Source organism: Aotus nancymaae, unplaced genomic scaffold (assembly GCF_030222135.1).
Source record: "Aotus nancymaae isolate 86718 unplaced genomic scaffold, 86718_ANA_hifiasm-v0.15.2.pri h1tg000012l, whole genome shotgun sequence".
Classification (NCBI taxonomy): domain Eukaryota; kingdom Metazoa; phylum Chordata; class Mammalia; order Primates; family Aotidae; genus Aotus; species Aotus nancymaae.
This window is the reverse complement of record NW_026988423.1, coordinates 1,099,542-1,115,284: the sequence shown is the minus strand read 5'-3', so window position 1 is coordinate 1,115,284 and position 15,743 is coordinate 1,099,542. Positions and strand designations below refer to the sequence as shown.

Here is a 15,743-nt window from a genome sequence, read left to right as displayed (position 1 = left end):
AGTATGTAAATATTTATAGTTGTTATATCTTCTTGCTGAATTGACCCTTTTATTATTGTGTAACAGGTCTCTTCATCTTTTATAACAGTTTTTGGTGTAGTCTATTTCACCTAGGACTAGTATAGGCACCCCGATCTCTTTTGATTACCATTTGCATGAAATATCTTTTTTGCATCCTTTCACTCTCAGACTATGAATGTAGTCTTAAAGTAAGTCTCTTCTAGATGATACATACTTGTATCTTGTTCTTTTAATCCATTCACCCAATCTATGTCTTTGATTGGCGAGTTTAATTCATTTACATTTAAAGTGATTACTGATCGGGAAGGACTTACCATTGCCATTTTGTTGTCTTCTGTGTTTTGTAGCCTTTTTTCCCTCCTTTCCTCTTTTAACGCCTACCTTTATGTTTCATTGATTTTTTTTTTTGTAGTTATATGCTTTGATGTCTTCTTCTCTTTTTCTGTATGTTCTATAGATATTTTATTTATGAAAACTATTACAATTACATAAAACGTATTTAAATGATAGCATTCTATTTTAAATGACAATAACCTCAATCATATACCAAAACTCTACTTCTTTCTAGCTCCACTCCACCCCCACTTTATGTTACTCATGTCACATTACATCTTTATATATTGTAAACCCATTAACATAGATTTATAGTTCTTAAAATGTCTTTGTTATTTAAATTCTATGCATCAAAAATATAGTGGGACAGGTTACTATATTTGTTCGTATATGTACCATTATGGAAAAAGTTATGTTTTCATATGGCTTTGTGTTGCTGTCTACAATCTTTTCATTTCAACTTGAAGGACTCTTGTTAGCATTTCTTGTAGATAAGTTTTAGAGGTAATGAATTCTCTCAGTGTTTATTTATCTGAGAAAGTCTAAATTTCTCCTTAATCTTTGAAGAATGGTGTGGCCAAACACAGTATTCTTCTTTGACAATATTTTTCCTCAGCACTTTGAACATATCATCTCATACATTTATGGCCTGTAAAGTTTCTGCTGGAAAATCTGATAATCTTATAGACGCTCCTTTATGTGACAAATTGTTTTCCCTTCCTGTTTTCAAGATTCTCTCTTTGTCTTTGATTTTAGACAATTTGAGTATACTGTGGTTGCGGTGATTCTTATTGAATTTATCCTAGTTGAAGTTCATTGAGTTTCTTGAATATTAATGTTCATTGTTTCTTTTGATGTGGGAAGTTTTCAGCCAATATTTCTTCAAATAAGCTCCTTGCCTCTTTCTCTCCCTTTTCACCTTCTTTAATTTCCATAATGCATATATTGATCTACTTGATAGGGTCCCGTAATTCCCTTAGGCTCTTGAGATAGTTTGGATACGTGCCCCCCGTCTAAAAATAATGGTGAAATTTAATTCACAGTGTCAGAGGTGGGGCCTGGTGGGAGGGGTTTGGGTCATGGGGGCAGATCCCTCATGGTTTGGTACTATCCTTGTGACAGTGAATAAGTTCTCATGAAATCTGATTGCTTGAAAGTGTAGGCACCTCCCCCTACTCTCCCTCTTGCTCCCATTTTTGTTATATGAGACCCCTGCTCCAGCTTCACCTTCTGCCACAAGCAAAAGCTCCCTGAGGTCTCCCCTGAAGCGAAGCAGATGTGGACAATATGATTCCTGCACAGCCTGCAGAACTGTGAGCCAATTAAACCTTTTTTCTTTATAAACTACCCAGTCTCAGATCTCTCTTTACAGGAACGCAACAACAGCCTGATGCAGCTTTCTTTACTTTTCTTCCTTTTTTTCTTTTAGTTTTTCTGACTCAATGGTTTCAAGTGACCTGTCTTCAAGTTCAATAATTATTTCTTCTGCCTGATCAAGCTTGCTGTTGAATTCCTCTAATGAATTTTCAGTTGTTTTTTCAGCTCAAGAATTTTTTTCCTTTTTAAAATAGCTTCTATCACTTTGTTGATATTCACATTTTGTTAATTCATTGTTTTTGTGATTCATCTATTGATATTCTGTATTAGCTCATTGAGCCCCTTTATTTTTTTCAATTTTATTTATTTATTTTTTTGAGATGGCGTTTCACTCTCATTGCCCAGTCTGAAGTGCAATGGTGCTATCTTGGCTCACTGCAACCTCTGCCTCCTGGGTTCAAGTGATTCTCCTGCTTCAGCCTCCCAAGTAGCTGGAATTACAGGCAGAGGCCACAACACCTGGCTAATTTTTTTGTATCTAGTAGAGACAGGGTTTTACCATGTTGGTCAGGCTGGTCTCAAACTCCTGACCTCAGGTGATCCACCTATCTTGGCCTCCCAAAGTGCTTGGATTACAGGTGTGAGCCACTGCACCCGGCCTCATTGAGCATCTTATAACAGTTATTGTAAATTCTTTTTCAGGCAGCTCATAAATCTGAATTTCTTTAGAGCTTGTTTCTGGAGTTGTATTTATTTCTTTGGTTGGGCTATGTTTTATACCTTCTTTTTATGATTTGTAACTTTTTTGATGGGATTTAGAAGAAACAACTGTCTCTTTCAGTCTTTGTATATTAGTTTTGTGCAAGAGAAGACCTTTACTAATCAGCTGGGCTGGAAGTTCTAGGACCTTTAACATCTTTTCTCATCTCCTGCTTCTTTTGGTGTCTGCCTGTAGAAATGCAGCTATAACATGCTGCTCACCTCTATTACAGGCTCCAAGCTCTGGCATCAATACCATCAGTGCTCAGAGTCAGGCAAGACCAAAACCAGCCCCAGAAAGGCCAAAACATTTTCTTTAAAAGTCCCCTTTTGTGCTTTCACCCACAGGAAGAAGCCCTAATAAAGGGTATGGAGTGTTCCCCCCACCCACTGCTCCACGATACGCCTTCTAGGGAAAGGATGATGAACAGGTATGCCAAATGCTATGAATTTTTCTACCCTTTCTCTGGAATCCTCTCTTGGTTTAACCTGCTTTAACTTCTCAACTGATCTCTAAAATTTTCACACAAGTTTTCTTGGCTGTACTTTTTTTTTTTTTTTTTTTTTGAGACAGGGTCTCATTCTGTCACCCAGGATGGAGTGCAGTGGCATAATCACAGCTCACTGCAGCCTTGACCTCCTGGGCTCAAGTAATCCTGCTTTCACAGCCTCCCAAGTAGCTGGAACTACAGGCCTATGCCACCACACCCAGCTAGTTTTTTGTATATTTTGTAGAGATGGGATTTTATCATGTTGCCCAGGCTGGACTCAAACTCTTGGGCTTAAGTGATCCACCCATCTTAGCCTCCCAAATGCTGGGATTACAGGAGTGAGCCATTGTGCCCAGTTTGTACATTGTTTTTAAGTCAACATCTGTGTGGGAAAAGAAGAGCCTGCATCTTCCAAGTCTGGCCTCTTGTTGACATCACCCTATTTTAAGTAATATTTCATTTAGAATTTCACTGGTGTTTATATATGTTCACAAAGGAAAGGCCTATGTGAAACAGACCTTATAAAACAGACTCAGCAGCTTTCTTTTTCTGTTTCCAAATAATTCATAATCTGCTAAGACTTGATCCATAAAAATATTTGAGGGAGACGTTTTTATTATTTTTTAAACTTTTTTTTTCTATTTATTATTTAGCAAATTTTGGCATGTTTCTCTTTCAAAACATTATTTATTTATTTAAGATTGTAAACGTTTGGTGTAAAGATGTCCATAAAATGATTCTATTTTAATTATTTCTTCTTAGTCATTCAATGTGTTTATCATTTTCATTTTATCTCTTTTTTTTCAAGTTGATACATAAGATTTGTACATATCTATAGGGCACATGTGATATTTTGCTGCATGCATAGAATGTGTAATGACCAAGTCAGAGTAGTTAGGGAATCCATCACCTTGAGTATTTACCATTTCTATGTGTTGAGAATATTTCAGGTCCTCTGCTCTATTTTTTGCTTTTTTGAGATGAAGTCTCATTCTGTCATCCAGGCTGGAGTGCAGTGGTACAATCTCAGCTCACTGCAACTGCCTCCTGGGTTCAAGCGATTCTCCTGCCTTAACCTCCCAAGTAGCTGGAATTACAGGTGCTTGCCACCACATCTGGAGACGGGGTTTCACTGTGTTGGCCAGGCTGGTCTCAAAGTCCTGACCTCAAGTGATCCACCTGCCCTTGCACTCCCAAAGTGCTGAAATTGTATGAGCCACTGCACCTGGTCTGTAAGTTATTTCTTCTCTCTAACTGTATGTTTGTACTCAGTAACCAACTTCTCTTTATCCTTCCTCTACACAGCCTTCCTAGCCCCTGGTGTCCATCATTCTACTCTCTACTTCCATGAGATTGACTTTTTGAGCTCCCGTATATGAGAGATGTTGAACATGTGATTTTTGTCTTTCTGGGCCTAGCTTATTTCACTTAACATAATGACCTGTAATTCTATTTATGTTGCTTCAAATGACATGATTTCATTCTTTTTTATGGCAGAATGGTATTTCATTGCATATATATATTTTCTTTATTCATTTGACCATTGATGGTCATGTAGGTTGGTTCCATATCTTTATTACTGTGAATAGTGCTGCAAAATAAACATGGGGTGCAGGTATCTTTTTGATAACTAATTTATTTTCCTTTGAATAAACACCCAGGAGTGGGTAATGGTGGATCATATGGTAGCTCTATTTTTAGTTTTTTTTTTTTTTTTTTTCAGAAATCTCCAGACTATTTTCCATACTGGCTGTACTAATCTACATTCCCACCAACAGAGTATAAGAATTCCCTTTTCTTCACATCCTCACCAGCATCTGTTTTTTATCTATTTGATAACAGTCATTCTGACTGGGGTAAGATGGTATCTCACTGTGGTTTTGACTTATAGTGTCCTGATGATTAGTGATATTGAGCATTTTTTCATATACCTTTTGGCTATTCTTGTGTCTTCCTTTGAGAAATGTCTGTTTATGTCCTTTGCCTCTTTTTTTTTTTTTTTTTTTTGAGAGGGAGTCTCACTGTCTCCCAGGCCAAAGTGCAGTGGGGCACTCTAGGCGCACTGTGACCGCAGCCTCCCAGGTTCAAGGATTCTCCTGCCTCAGCCTCCCGAAGCTGGGATTACAGGCACCTGTCACCATGCCCAGCTAATTTGTTTGTTTGTTTGTATTTTTGGTAGAGGTAGGATTTTGCCATGTTGGCCAGGCTGGTCTCGAACTCCTGGCCTTAGGTAATCCGCCCACCACTGCTTCCCAAAGTGCTGGGATTACAGTCATGAGCCCCTTTGCATTTTTTTTTTTTTTTTTGACAGAGTCTTACTCTGTTGTCCAGGCTGGAATGCAGTGTGCAATCTTGGGTCACTGCAACCTCTGCCTCCTGGGTGCAAGACATTCTCCTGCCTCAGCCTCCCAAGTAGCTGGAATTACAGGCACGTGCCACCACGCCCACCTAAGTTTTTTATTTTTTAGTTGAGATAGGGTTTTACCATTTTGGCCAGGCTGGTCTGAAACTCCTGACCTCAAGTGATCTGCCCACCTCAGCCTCCCAAAGTGCCAGGATTACAGGTATGAGCCACTGCGCCCAGCCTGCCTATTTTTTAATGGGATTGTTTGTTTTTATACTGTTCAGATTTTTTAGTTCATTATATATTCTAAGTATTATTCTTTTGTCAGATAGTTTGCAGATGTTCTCTGCCATTCAACAAGCGGTCTCTTCACTTGTTGTTTCCCTTACGGTGAAGAAGCTTTTTACTTTAATGTAGTCCCACTCATCTATTTGTGTTTTTGTTACCTGTGCTTTTGATGTTTTAGCTGTAAAACATTGCCTAATGCCCTGAAGTATTTCCCTAATATTTTATTGTAGTTATTTTACAGCTTTAGGTGTTACATTTTAGTCTTTAATCCATCTTAAGTTGATTTGTGTATGTGGTAAGATACAGGGGTCCAGTTTTATTCTTCTGAATGTGGATATGCAATATTCCTAGCACAATTTATTAAAGAGATTATCCTTCCCCCAGTGTAAGGATAATCTTGATGTCTCTCCAAAATCAGTTGGCTGTAAACGCATGTATTTATTTCTGGATGCTCTCTAATGTTCCTTTGGTATGTGTGTTTGTTTTTATACCAATACCCTGCTGTAGGTATAGCCTTATATTTATTTATATTTTGAAGTCAGATAGTCTGATGCCTCCAGCTTTGTTCTTCTTGCTCAGGATTGCTTTTGCTATTCAATTCAGGCTGTTTTTTAGTTTGATGTGAATTTTAGAATTTTTCTTCTTTTTTTGTGAAAAAGGACATTGATATTTTCATAGACATTGCATTGAATTTGTAGATTGCTTTGTGTAGAATGGTCATTTTAATAATGTTAATTGTTCTGTTCCATGACCATGAAATGTCTTTCCATTTGTTTGCATCTTGTTCAATTTCCTTCATCAGAGTTTTATAGTTTTCTTTGAGGAGGTCTTTCATTTCCTTGGTTAAACTTATTCTTGTGTGTGTTTTTTTTTTTTTTTTTTTTTTTTGTAGTATTTGTAAATGGGATTGCTTTCTTGATTTTTTTTTTTTTTTTTGGCCATTTCATTATTGATGTGTAGAAATGCAACTAAGTTTGGATGTTGATTTTGTATTCTGCAGCTTCATTATCAGATCTCAACAGTTTTTTGGTGTAGCATCCACACAGGAACTGTTATCAGTCTATGATGAGACAAAGGCAATATGAGAATAAATGTTTAGGAAGTTTTATGAAACGTTCATGGAGTAGTGTCTGTTAAATAAACAATTTGGCCTTGTATTTTGCATAACTTTTTCTTAAATTTAATTTTCCTAGTACAGTTATTTCTTAGTATCTTCAGGTTATTGGTTTCAGGACCCCCAACAATAGCAAAATCTAAGGATGCTCAAGTCCCTTATATAAAAAGGCACAGTATCCACAAAGAACCTATGTATATCCTCCTGTATACTTTAAATCGACTCTAGATTACTTATAACATCTAATACAATGTAAATGTTATATAGTTGTTACACCGTATTGTTTTCTATTTGTTTTATTTTTATTGTTGATTTTTACAATTTAAAAAAATTTTTCAATCTGTGGTTGGTTGAATCTGAGGACATGGAACCCATGGGTATAAAGGGCCGACTGTGATTAATTTTTCTTATATTTTAAAAAGGTATTTGTTGGTGATGGTTTAGAAATTAAAAACAAAACACTGTTCATTCCTGCAGATAGTTTGAGAAAAAACAGCCCAGATTACAAATTGAAAATTAATAACTTTTGGTAAGGTCTCGAGTTAATCATTTTTTTCATTTTTCTTTTCACTTAGAGTTCATTAATTAATTAGAGTTCACTAATTAATTTTCAGCTGATATTCTTTGCTTGTGTTTTCATTCTGAGAAGTTACCATTTTACCAGCCAGGTTAGAAGTAAAACAGTAAGTTCAGTGGAAAAATGACTAATAATAGATCTAATTACTGAGACCATACTGTGCAACCAACCCTGTACAGAAGAAAACAACCTATTATACAGGTATTTTTATTCCCATTTTAGAGATGAGAAACAACTTAACCACAAGCATACATCAAATGTAGTGAGAGAAGCAGGATTCCGACGCAGGTTTGTCTGGTTCCAAAGTCTCTACACTTTTAACTACACTGTTCTTTATTAATCACTAGGTAGAACCATACACACATTGTTACATCATGGAGGAGGTTCCGAGGGTTCTATTAACACAATGCTAGGAATGAACTGTGTAGAAGAAAGTACATGGGTCTCCCATTCAAGGGGTCATCAGTCTTCACCATACTCAGGAAATCTAAGTAGGTGACAGTGAGTCAGCATTTTGGAAGGCAGGTAGAGATGAAGAAATAAGGAAATTCTTCTATGAGTCATTACAGATATTTAAGTTTGTTAAAAAATGTTTCTGACTATCGACTCCCTTTGCCTACAGAGTACAGTTAACGTCTCTTAAAAATTATGGAAATAAAAACAATCAGTGGCTGTCAGTCCTTGCCAAACTGAAAAAGGGAACAGAACGGCTAAGCCTTTTGTGCTTAAACACATACTCATTCATCAGTAACTACTCTGGCTTACACTGAGCACGACTAAGCTAGCTTGTTCTTCTGGGGAATGTACTGGCAAGTTAACATTGCACTGCGACTATAAGGTTTCTTCAAAGACATCAGTTGTACACTGTAAATTAAATCTAACTTAAATTAATATAATTTTATTTATCCTAGCAAAGAAATTTTTTCTTTTAAGGATCATCTGATTTTTTTTTTAAAGGAATAAACTTTGCATAATTTTACACCCCATACATGAGATGATTGGGATTCAATTTCAGTCAGAAAAACTCCTTTAAGGTGTTCTTATGGCCTTCCTGTAACACAAAAATCCTAGCAGAAGGATTTCCCCTTTACCTAGTTCCTTTTCTCTTACCACAGTTCTATCCCTCCACACTCCCTTACTGCTGGGCAGGGAAAAATCGGTAAAAGTTTGCCTTCTACTTGGGTAGAATATCCAATGTCACCGCATCCTGTAGTGTATAATTCTTTTTGTCTGTTTATCAGTTTCCTCCCCATTCTCCTTCCATACCTCTTTCCCTCACTTTTCTCTCATTATCCCGTTCCCATGTTTTCCCTCATCTCCACATTCCTGTCTCAATCATCCTCCTGGCCTCAGGTCTTTATCTCTTCCATGCCTAATGTTCCCTCATTCCTCTTACACCTAGGATTTCTCCTCCTTCTCCAGCGGTCTGGTCCCCATCCCTCCCGCTTCGCCAGACGCTCTCACTCTGGAAGCCCCCGCCTCCCTTCCTCCAGGCCCAGAGGTCGCGCGGCCGGACCCCGCGAGCACTGCGCGTCGGGAAGGCGTCTGAGCCGCGCAGCGGGGTCTTCCCGCTCCCCCGCAGCCTCCAGGCGCGGTGCACTCTGGGGGAACATGGCCGCTTCCGGTCTCCTTCCCGGGCTGGCGCTGGCTTGACTGCGGACCCTGCCCGAAGCACTCCGCCCTCTGCTTCTCCCTCCCTGCAGCCGCGAAGACCGCTTCGGCCTTCTCCTCCGCTGTCCCTGCCGCGCCATGGAGAAGAGCTCGAGCTGCGAGAGTCTTGGCTCCCAGCCGGCGGCGGCTCGGCCGCCCAGCGTGGACTCCTTGTCCAGGTAACCGGGACGCCCAGGGCCCCGCCCAGCGGCCGAAGGGGATGGAGAGGGGCCGGGGACCCGCTGGACGTTGCCCCAACTCGCGGATTGTGGTTCCTGAAGGCTGCGCCGGAATTCCTTCCCCGGGCCTTGGGAACCACTTCTGCCTCCCTCTCTGGAGCGTGGAGGCTGAGGAAAAGGAGGTTAAACTCGCTGCTTCTCTATAGGTTCCTCTACCTTTCATATTCCGATCTCGTGTTCTCCCCGATGAAGGTGGCCTCTGTTAATTACTTTCTCCTCTCATTCCCTCTCAGTCTTTTTTTAGACAGCGCCCCCCGTTCTTTCCCCCTCATTTCCTGCCTTTCTGTATCACTTCTTCCAAAACTATCCTTCAATCTCTCTTCTTCCACCCTTTCTTATGTCTTTGGTTTTTGGGTTCTTGCTCAACCCTTTTCTCTCTTTCATGGCTTCACTTTCTTAATTTCTTTCACCCTTATCTCCACACTCTGATTTTCTTCTCGCCTCTCCTTTTGCTTAAATATGTAAATAAAAGTGTCTCCTGTGCTTCTCTTTTCTAGATCTTCCAGCTGAAAGTCAGTATCAAGGAATCTGAGTGGTTATCATCCCTAGTGATAGGTTTAAGAAAACAAAATAAGTGGTAGTTTTCTTCCTTCTTGGGCTACTGGTTCTCCAGGTTGTCATTTCTCTTGTAACAGATGGGAATTGTATTCTGGAATTTTGAGGAGGACTTTATGCAGCTTTGCAGAGAGCTTCCATGAATATTAACTAGACGTGTTTGGGATGCAGTCTTTTTCTTTGATTTTAAAATAATGATTTAAAATTTTACTAAGAAATAATGTAAGACCCGTGTTTTGCTTTTTATGCAGCCACGATGCAATCTGGTTCTTTTCCACTGAAAAATAGTCTAATTGTTATTAGAGTTAGTCGATAACTGCTGTGTGAAAACACAATTTTCATTTTCTCCTCGAATCAATTGAGGTGGCTCCACTATAATTCATTTTGGATTCTGCTAAATATGGGTAGTTATTGCCTTTTTTCCCCTATTGTTGTTCAGTACCTCACTGGGGAATCACTGTCTGATCCCATCATTCTAAATCTCTAACTGCATCCATAGGTTCCTGCCCAGTCCTTTTTCAGTCCTTAACAAGCACACTGTAACTGTTAGCTTAAAGTTTTTTTCCTCCCAGGCTATAAGCTATTATACTTGAGGGCAAGGGCCATATCTTAATCATCTTCATATCTCCAGCACTTAACATAGTCTCAGCATGTGATAGTTGTAAACTGAATTATCCAGGAGAGGAAGATTTCTCTTTGCAGTTTGATTATATATATTGCACGTGTGAATCAAGTATTTTTTGAATTCTATATTTATTGCTTTGAAATTTAGAAAGCTGAGGATTAACATGTTCAGTTGTAAAATTATTCATTCTGAAAACAGGTTGGAAAATTCTAATTTTATGGGAAAATTACAAATGACAGCTATGCCTCAGAATAGATAAGAGGCAACCAGTACCCTCATCCAAGGCAGAGGAGTTAGAACCACAAGAGGCAGCCTACTGTTAGAAGGAGGTACTGGAAGTTAGGAAGTTCCCATGCTGAAGTCTCTTGCTGAGCTAGCTCTTTGGCCTTTATCATTTAACCTTTTTAGTCTACAGTTTTCTCATCTTTTAAAACAAGAGGCTTGATTTAGAAAATCTGTAAGGTCCCTTTGAACTCTAAAATTGTTATTTTTTAATTTTAATGACAGCACTTATTAAGATAAATGCATTCTTATTAATTTTAAAGATAATTCCTTTGCAAATAACTTTGGTTTGGATTTTTGCAATTACACTAAATTATTATTACAAATGAATATACCTAAAGGTGCCACTTTCGCATACTTACTTCCTAAAAAAGAAAACCCAGCAAGTTTAAGGTTTATATATGTATATTAACTTCTTCATAAAAAATTATGTTACTCACATGAATTTGAGAAAATTAAGTATTCCTTGAAAGAATTGTGATTATAGTAGATTAGCTTCATCCTCTCTAGACAAAAATACAAGTGCGACTCCTATTTTCCATAACAGAATGCCAGCTTTCATTACTCTCCTCTGGAAGGTAGAAAATAACATTTACTTAATGTCAACTGTATGGAAGTTTCCCTGCTAAATTCTATATATCTCTTATTTCATTAATCATCATACCTGTTTGTGGCACTTTCTTTAATCAATATTATGTAATAGATACATTATAGACACTAGTTAGAAAGCTTAATTTTACACTTAATCCAAACTTCATTGCAGGTGATTTTAATGCATTGCCAGTGTGGACTACCATGGTCTCATAGCTATGTTAAGTGTCTGTCTAGTTGTTTAAGTTATTTTGTTTCATTAGCCTTCGACAAAGCAAAGTTATTGCAGTTTGGCCTATAGCGTCTCAGTCTTTGCAGAAATGATGCCCTTAAATTGTAGTTTATTTTTATGCTTGCTGTTTTTATACAGAGGCCTAATTGAGAAACTGCCTTGTGAATTTGTTTTGATGTCTCTGGCAAAATAATAGTTAATTATATTGCAAAATGTGTCACAGAATGTCTTTCACACATAGATTGACATAAATTTCTGCTGAGTTTAGCTACAAGGAAAATTGTTTATGGAAATAATTATGTATGCTCCTTGTTTGTTAGTAAATGGTAACTGCATAACTGCGTCTTTCTCTGTAACTTTCTCTGTAGCTTAGTAAAACATTTTAGTCAAATTTATATCTGAAGGTGGTAATACACTTATCTCTAATTTCTTTAAGTACTTTTATTATTACATGAACTCAAGTTAAATATTATGTGTTATGTTTAAATGTATTGATTAGATGTCTTAAGCCCTTCTAGGGAGTAGGAAGAATAATACAGTAATCCATGTGGTTGCCCATTGTTTTTTGAAAATGGCATAGTTGGCTGGGCACCGTGTCACATGCCTGTAATCTCAGCACTTTGGGAGTCCAGGGTGGGAGGATCATTTGAGCCCAGGAGTTTGAGACCAGCCTGGGCAACATAGTGAGACCCCATCTCTAAAAAAGAAAAAGTTTTTTAAATAAAAGTATTTAAAAAAATGAAGGCCTGGCGTGGTGGCTCACGCCTATAATCCCAGCACTTTGGGAGGCTGAGGCAGGTGGATCACGAGGTCAAGAGATCGAGACCATCCTCGTCAACATGGTGAAACCCCGTCTCTACTAAAAATACAAAAATTAGCTGGGCATGGAGGCGTGCACCTGTAGTCCCAGCTACTCGGGAGGCTGAGGCAGGAGAATTGGTTGAACCCAGGAGGCAGAGGTTGCGGTGAGCCGAGATTGTGCCATTGCACTCCAGCCTGAGTAACAAGAGCGAAACTCCGTCTCAAAAAAAAAAAAAAAAAATGAAAATGACATACTCATTGAAGTTGGATGAAAGGCCTGTTGTGCAATCTGTAGTTCACACTAAACATATGAGTCTTATTAAGTATCTGTAGTCGTTTCAGAGTTGCTCTTGTTTCCAGTTGCGCCTTCTAGGTCATCATAGGCCTAATGGCTTTGCCCACAAAAGAGCAATTTCATTCTTCATATGATATACAGAGAGTAACTTCCTAATCAGCTATAGTTACGTCATTCCTGCATCTTTAAAAAACAAAAAAGTAATTATTAACTGGGCGTGGTGTGCGCCTGTAATCCTAGCTACTCGGGAGGTACAGTAATCACTTGAACCTGGGAGGCAGAGGTTGTTGCAGTGAGCTGAGGTCACGCTACTGCACTCCAACCTGGGCAACAGAGTGAGGCTCTGTCTCAAAAATAGAGAAAAAGAATTGTCTTTGGTGAGTCCTGCTTAATATTGCCATACTTTAGTAAAGTGTTCGGCAACTCTTGTATATCTTGCTGTTGGCCATTCTTCATGCATGTCTATCCCCACAGAAAGAGGGCTTTATGGAAAAATTCACTTCAGCATCCTGATAATCTACCTATATTCTGTAATTTTATTCTTGTTGGGTGTGCTCTGATTCTTGATATAAGTGTGACTTTATAGAATATAGATAAAATAATACTGTAGGTCAGATGTGATAAGAGTAGGCCTGAGCCTCAGGACTGTAATGAGTTACACAGCAGAATTTGACATTATATTGGTAATAATTTGCCATCTTAGTCTGGTTTTCCATTTTTCAGTTTATACACTGTTATAAAGTGTACTGCTTTAGTGAGTTTCTTTGATTACTTTGTATTGTGCATAATCAAATGGTAAGATACCTAGTGCCAAATAGGTGCCCAGTGAACAACTAAATAAAAGAATGTTGACAAAACGTTCACCACTGGTCTTATTTGTTGTTCCCATTCAAAGGATTAAAAAGGATTTCTTCTGTTGAATTTGGCCTGAACACTTGGAATTTCAGGTCTAAGCTAAAGTTATTTTTATGGGAGACTCTGGACATCTTGAGCTGATTTTACTGGCTGCGTTATCTGTTCTGTGTCCAGTCCTAAACATAGTGAGATTATTACATCCTCTGCACCTACCTATTTATCCATCTGCTACTCTTGATTACTTTAGACCCTTTTGCTCTACCTTAGGTTATTGTTTTATTTAATGTGTATTCCTGTCATCCTTTATGTTCCCTCAGGCTTTAGTTATTCTGGGTACCATACTTGTTTATCCCAGATTATTTTGGTTTTATCAGTTTCTAGTATATAATTTCGTTAGCATTGATGAGCATTTTATAGTTACATTTAAATTCCATTAAAAAAAAATCAAAGGGGAGGTACACGTACTCAAAGTAGTTCTCAACTAATTGCATTTCTAAATTGCATGCCTGCCTTAAAATTATCATCATTTGAAAACAGCAATTCCTGGATTTCTGTTTCCATGGATTTTGATTATACTTACAGCCTGAAGAAGTAGAAGAGTTTTGTAGATTTCTAAAACATATTTTGTTGCAAGGTCTCATCTTGAGTTTTAGCCTCAAGGTCACTTAAGAGTCACGTGTTGGAGACCAGCTGCAGTGGCTAACTCCTGTAATTCTAGCACTTTGGGAGGCTGAGGCTGGAGGATCGCTTGAGCCCAGGAGTTCCAGACCAGCCTGGGTCACATGGCAGAACACTGTCTCTACAAAAAATAAAAAGTTAGCTGGGCATGGTAGTGCGTGCCTGTAGTCCCATAGTCCCAGCTACTTGGGAGGCTGGTATAAGAGGATCACCTGAACCTGGGAATGTTGAGGCTGCAGTGGGTCATGATGGTGCCACTGTACTATGGCCTGGGCAAGACAGTGAGACCCTGTTTCAAAAAAATAAAAAGTGATATGTTGTTTTTCTAGTAGTGGTGATGGATTTGTGTACAATCACACGTTTTTACCCATTCCCTTTGTCATTCTTGGCATGTCTTCTCAGACAGCTGGCAAGATTAGAGGTAGAAATTATAGCTGTAGAACAGAGTAAAGCTACCAGGTTGAACCTATAATCTTGGCATTATTAGTAGCACCTTGCATCAAACATTGAACATGTTAGACTAAAAATGACTTACTTTGGATTCCATTATTTAAAAACCCTCAAAGATCTAAGTTCTTTTAGATAAGAAACAATATTACTCTGAAATAATTAGTAATTGTCTAGCTTTTCAGAAAGGACATGTTTAAAGAATGCAAGTTGATACTGAACCTGAGATGGGGTCCTGTATATATTTTTCCTTATGCTATTATCAATAGTTTTCTATTAGTGTAGATCAGTAGTTCCCAAAGTTTTGTCTCCAGGCCAGTAGCATCAGTGTCTCTTCAGAATTCGTTAAAAATGCAAATTATTGGGCCCTACCTTGAACCTAATTGAATTAAAACTTTAGGAGTTGAGCCCAGCTGTTAATGTTTTAGGGATCTTTCCAGGTGATCCTGATGGACACTAAAATTTGAGAACCACTGCCTTGGATCTTTTGCTAATTGGTGCTTTTTATAATGCAATCGACATTAGTTAAAACTAAGTTAAGGTCTGCGTTAGAGCTACTGTAAAGCTATTACTTGAGAGCATTTTTGTAAAAATGTTAACTAAAGTAGTACAAGGTAAAAGTCATCTCCTGTAGATTTATTAGATTTGATTTGTAGGCCATTTCCTAAGGCATTTTTCTTTCTCAGCCATAGGTAATACAAAACAAGAATATGTGTTTTAGGCTTTTTCTTAAAAATAGATTGTTAGTGAGAAAGATTAGTGGAAACAAGCATTTAACAAAGGTACAGTTGACCCTCGAATCACATGGGTGTGAACTGTTTGGATCTACTTTTATGTGGATTTTCTTCTGCCTCTGCCACCCCTGACACAGCAAGACCAACCTCTCTCCTCTTCCTCCTCAGCCTGTGCAACACAATGAAGATAACAAACTTTATGATGACCCACTTCCACTTACAGGGTGGTAAATATATTTTCTCTTCCTTATGATTGTCTTAATAACATTTTTTTCATTGTTAGAATACAGTATATTGGCGTGCAGCCTGAAATATGTTTTGATAGACTATTTGTGTTATCAGGGAAGCTTCCAGTCAACAGTAGTCTATCAGTAGTTAACTTTGGGGAATAGTCTGGAGAGTCAAAATTACATGCGGATTTTCAACTGCAATGAAGGTCAGCACCCCAACTCCTGTGTTGTTCAAGGGTCAACTGTATTATAAAGAAGTAATTCCAGGAGGCCATCACCTGAACT

The 15,743-nt window shown here is 38.3% G+C and overlaps 1 protein-coding gene across 2 annotated transcripts in view; it reads left to right on the top strand.

Annotated features, from left to right (window-relative positions):
• Positions 1-8,862: 8,862 nt before the first annotated feature.
• Positions 8,863-15,743, top strand: part of MTMR2 (myotubularin related protein 2) — an 85,279-nt gene continuing 78,398 nt past the window's right edge. The window contains exon 1 of one of the 2 annotated variants that reach the window (XM_012454752.2): positions 8,863-9,073. In XM_012454752.2, coding sequence (XP_012310175.1) covers positions 8,994-9,073 — 80 coding nt within the window. In that variant the 5' untranslated portion in view covers positions 8,863-8,993. The remainder of the gene's footprint in view (positions 9,074-15,743) is intronic. The other variant, XM_012454763.2, reaches the window with a different exon arrangement.